At 30.9% G+C, this 4,799-nt stretch overlaps 1 protein-coding gene across 1 annotated transcript; it reads left to right on the forward strand.

Moving 5' to 3' along the window:
• The first annotated feature begins 351 nt into the window (after positions 1-351).
• LOC145043131 (costunolide synthase-like) lies at positions 352-4,170 on the forward strand. Its single transcript, XM_078991691.1, has 3 exons — positions 352-950; positions 1,052-1,385; positions 3,405-4,170. Exons 1-3 carry the CDS (start codon positions 376-378, stop codon positions 4,023-4,025), a joined length of 1,530 nt encoding a protein of 509 aa, XP_078847817.1. The 5' UTR covers positions 352-375; the 3' UTR covers positions 4,026-4,170.
• Positions 4,171-4,799: the final 629 nt, after the last annotated feature.

Here is a 4,799-nt window from a genome sequence, read left to right on the forward strand (position 1 = left end):
CTTTTTTTAAGTTCGATATTAATTTTTAAATTAAACAATATATAATTTTAAATATTAGTTAGTTATTATGATTTTGATATTTTTTTTATTCTAAATATTTAGTTAGTCATTATGAATATTATTTATTTTCTTTTTAAAACAGATTTCATCAGATTTTAATTCTATTTAAAATTAATACACGGGGTTCGATGAGTTTTAATCTAGTAATATTATATAATAGAAATACAATTATTGTTAGTATTTTTTTTTTTATATTTATAAATTGTAAGTAAATTTAAAAAGTGGGTCTTCACAACATCCTCACATATAGATTCGCCTATATTATTAATGATATTGCGAGGAGAAAGAAGATCAAACCAAACACTTCACTTTGCTATGACGATCCTAAATCTAGAGATGCTTACCCAAACCATCATCACATTCATACTTGCTTCACTAATGCTCGTTTGTTACATGGCTTTCAAAAAGACAAAGCATTCCACAACCCTAAACTTACCACCAGGCCCACCAACCTTACCCGTAATCGGGAACATACACCAACTCGCTGGTTCAGTTCCACATCGAGCTCTCAGAGATTTGGCCAAGAAATATGGACCAATCATGCACTTGAAACTTGGTAATGTCTCAACAATCGTTTTTTCATCGCCTCGAGTGGCTAAAGAAATATTGAAAACTCATGATATCATATTTGCTGATCGACCAAAGTCAGAATACACCAAGATCTTTTATTATAATCGCACTGATATCGCATCTGCGCCATATGGTGATTACTGGAGGCAGATGAAAAAGATTTGCATCCTTCAACTCCTTAGTGAGAAAAAGGTGAAATCTTTTGGTTCCCTGAGAGACGAAGAGCTTGATCGCCTTTGTGATTCTCTACGATCTTCAAGTGGTTCTGTGGTCAACTTTACTGAGATGATCGTTGGGTTGATCAACAACATAATTTGCAGGTAATGAGTAGATGTTTTTACATATAAATTTCACCTCTCGCTGGACGTTTTTGTATTAATATATTTCTGTTAAAAAAAAAAAAAAATTATGTAATTTGCAGGGCTACTTTTGGAAATGACTACAAAGCTCAAGATCAAATTGTGTTGATACAGTTAATAAAAGACTTGTTGTTGACATCTGGAGCTGTCAATGTGGGAGAATTTTTTCCTCGACTTAAGTTCGTAAACGTGGTATTAGGGATCAAGTCAAAGCGATTAAAGATACACAAACAGCTTGACAAGGTGTTGGAAGATGCTTTGGAGGATCGAAAAGGTAAGCGTAATGCTGGGATGGAGAGATCAGATGAACGCTTGGTCGACGTTTTATTAAGGATTAAGGAAGAAGAAGAAGTTCAGTTCCCAATCACCTTGGACAATATCAAAGCCGTTCTTTTAGTAAGTACTATAAGAAGTTATATTTTTCATTGAAATATACAATTATATTCCTCGTATAACATTTTAGGGAGGAGGAATCTCACTTCTAAGTTCTAAACCACTCCCTTTTGTCTTTCTTTATTTTTCGTATCCAATTAACTTATTCAATTTTTTTATTTTAAATTAAAATTATACAAAACTAATTTACAAAATCTTTTAAAAACATATAAAACTAAGTTTAAAAACATACAAAATAATTTACATACAAACATAAATGCATAATGTACAAATGAATATTGTGAATTGAAAATGATGGAATCGGTTTAAGGAAATCGCGTAATCGTATGATGGCCATCCAAGCCGCCACACTTAGCCCGCTTAGGAAGTGATGGTTCCTTGGAGGTACCGTCCATACCTCCCATAAATTCTTCCAACCCACTGCGTGAGTCCCTCATCTGTTTTAAATTGCATGTAAACAAGTTCAAAAAGTTATGTATCATAATGAAATGCTTTAGGTAGTAGTATGAAACCATAAAAATATACAAATTTTTGGCAAAATAAGTTATAGGTCAACTTATTAATAAACCATATCAATTTAGCTTATCAATAACATTACTTATAAGCTATTTTATAAACTACGATAAACTATTTAGGTCCTCTCCAATGGATTAAACACATGGAAAGTTCTATGGATTGTCAAGTAGAAAAGAAAATGCATACATTCGTTTTAATTCTTAAAAAATTCATAAACTTTTATTATAATTCTATTGCACCGATTGTATCCCCATTCAACTCCATACTCTTTCTTCTCTATATCATATTCACATTTAATTTATTAAACCCTATACAATTCTCATTGTGGATGACCTAATGGTTTATCAAACGGTAAATTACAATAAAATAACTTATAAACTAGCTATATTGATAATTAAATACAATCATGTATTTCGTTGAATTTGGATTCACGGGCCTTAATTTTATTTAGAAATTCTTAATTATATCTTTTTTCTAATATTTATATATTTTAATGTTTTAATATGTAAGTTTATTTTACTGTGAATACATATATACCATAATATATGTGATATTTATAACAAACTATGTATAGCATTAAAACAATATTACCAGCATGTTTAAAATGATACGTATATAATTTTTTTCTGTTTCAACAAATAGATCAGTCTGAGTTCTCACACCCTGGCATCTCCATTAAAGATATCATAAAATAACTTATCAACTGGCTAATAATGATACGTATAATAAATATTATCCATTTTAATAATATTGACAAAGAAAATAAACATCTTCCGTAATTAGATAAAATATTTATAATTGACGAATTCTATATGTTTCTGATTAAATAAAAGCATTTAAAACAATCTTGTCAACATTTTTTATTATTTATTTTATTTTATTTTTTATTTTTTAATTTTGCGATCGATATATATATATATATATATATATATATATATATATATATATATATATATATATATATACAGATTAAAATATAAACAATAACTGCCGCATTATGGTCAAATATTGACCACTTGTGCTTACTGTTTAGATACTTGTCGTTTCAAAAATAAATAAATTGACGAATTCTATATGTTTCTGATTAAATAAAAGCATTTAAAACAATCTTATCAACATTTTTTATTATTTATTTTATTTTATTTTTTATTTTTTAATTTTGCGATCGATATATATATATATATATATATATATATATATATATATATATATATATATATATATATATATATAAAGTACAGATTAAAATATAAACAATAACTGCCGCATTATGGTCAAATATTGACCACTTGTGCTTACTGGTTAGATACTTGTCGTTTCAAAAATAAATAAATATATAAGTGTATAGGAAGTGAAGATACGACCACAAAGTTTCGAGGTTTATGTATTCCACACACAATACAACATAAGACTTTTCCAAAAGAGGTTCAACAATGAGATTGCTCTATGAATATTCACACATCTTCCATTTAACTAATACACATAATTACGTTTGCATTTTTAAAGGACATGTTCGTCGCTGGAACAGACACATCTTCTGCGACTATCATGTGGGCAATGGCAGAAATGATGAGAAACCAAAGCGTGCTAAAGAAAGCGCAAGAACAAATAAGGGAAACATCAAGACAAAAGGTAACTTTCACTAAAAATGGCACTAACACTTATCCTTACTTGAAGTTAGTGATCAAGGAAACATTGAGATTGCATCCACCAGCTCCATTGTTAGTTCCTCGAGAGTGTAGACAACAGTGCAAGATCGATGACTATGATATACCGGCAAAAACGAAAGTGGTGGTAAATGCTTTTGCATGTGCACTCGATCCTGAATATTGGGAGGACCCTGAGAGCTTCATACCTGAAAGATTTGAAAACAGTTGTATTGACTTCATTGGAAATGATTATGAGTTTATTCCATTTGGGTCAGGAAGGAGAATGTGCCCTGGGATTACTTTTGGAACAAATTCAATTGAAACTACCCTATTTGAATTATTGTATCATTTTGATTGGGAACTTCCACAAGGAATGGAGCCAAAAGATATCAACATGGAAGAGTCTCATGGCATCACCACTACCCTAAAAGCACCTTTGCAGCTTGTTCCTGTCGTTCATTCGCAACCAAATAACTAAGAAATGCAAGATGAGAAAGAAAGTCAATTGGGATCCATTATAAAGTTGAAGAAATTTAATTACCCTGTTTACCGAATCTGTTTTCATTTCAAAACTAATATATTTGTTGGTTGCTTCCATTATCAAATATCTCATGCACATGCAAGTTGCCATTTCCATTTCAGAAATTGTTACACATAAAGTAAATTTGTTTACAGTTCGTAGAAATAGTTTATACAATATAAACTAAACCTAGATATTACTTAACATAGAAGCCGTTTACTCAATAGAATCTCAAACTAATAAAGAAACAAAGAACTTAATTTGGATGCCATGAACGGTGAAGAGGTTCCCATGCATGCATGGAGAATTTGAAGATCTTAACCGGTTCTTAATAGCATCCTTTTTTTAATTTTTATTTTAAACCTTTATTTATTTTATACGTTTGGTTTCCTTGCGCCGGATGCAGTGGAGCTTCTTAGTAGACTACGATGGATCATGCATAGCCATGTTATATCCCCTAGATCTATGGATGTAGTTTTCAAAAGAATTGGTTTTACCGTATAAAATGGTTTAGCGGCGCAACTTGTTGCCCGTTTGCGTTCTAATTCATTGTATGATGATAACTAAAATAGTTAGGTGCTGTTTGTTTTTCTATAAAACCTCTTCAAACCACTTATTGTTGCGCGGCGCAGCACACGCGCAACACTTTCCCTCTCGCAGCAGTTTGTTTTTTGGAAGACTTCAGACTACAAAACCTCTGCGCGTGTGCTGCGTGGCGCAGCACTTGACTTG

The sequence above is a fragment of the Lactuca saligna genome, chromosome 4 (assembly GCF_052625555.1).
Source record: "Lactuca saligna cultivar CGN05327 chromosome 4, ASM5262555v1, whole genome shotgun sequence".
NCBI lineage: Eukaryota > Viridiplantae > Streptophyta > Magnoliopsida > Asterales > Asteraceae > Lactuca > Lactuca saligna.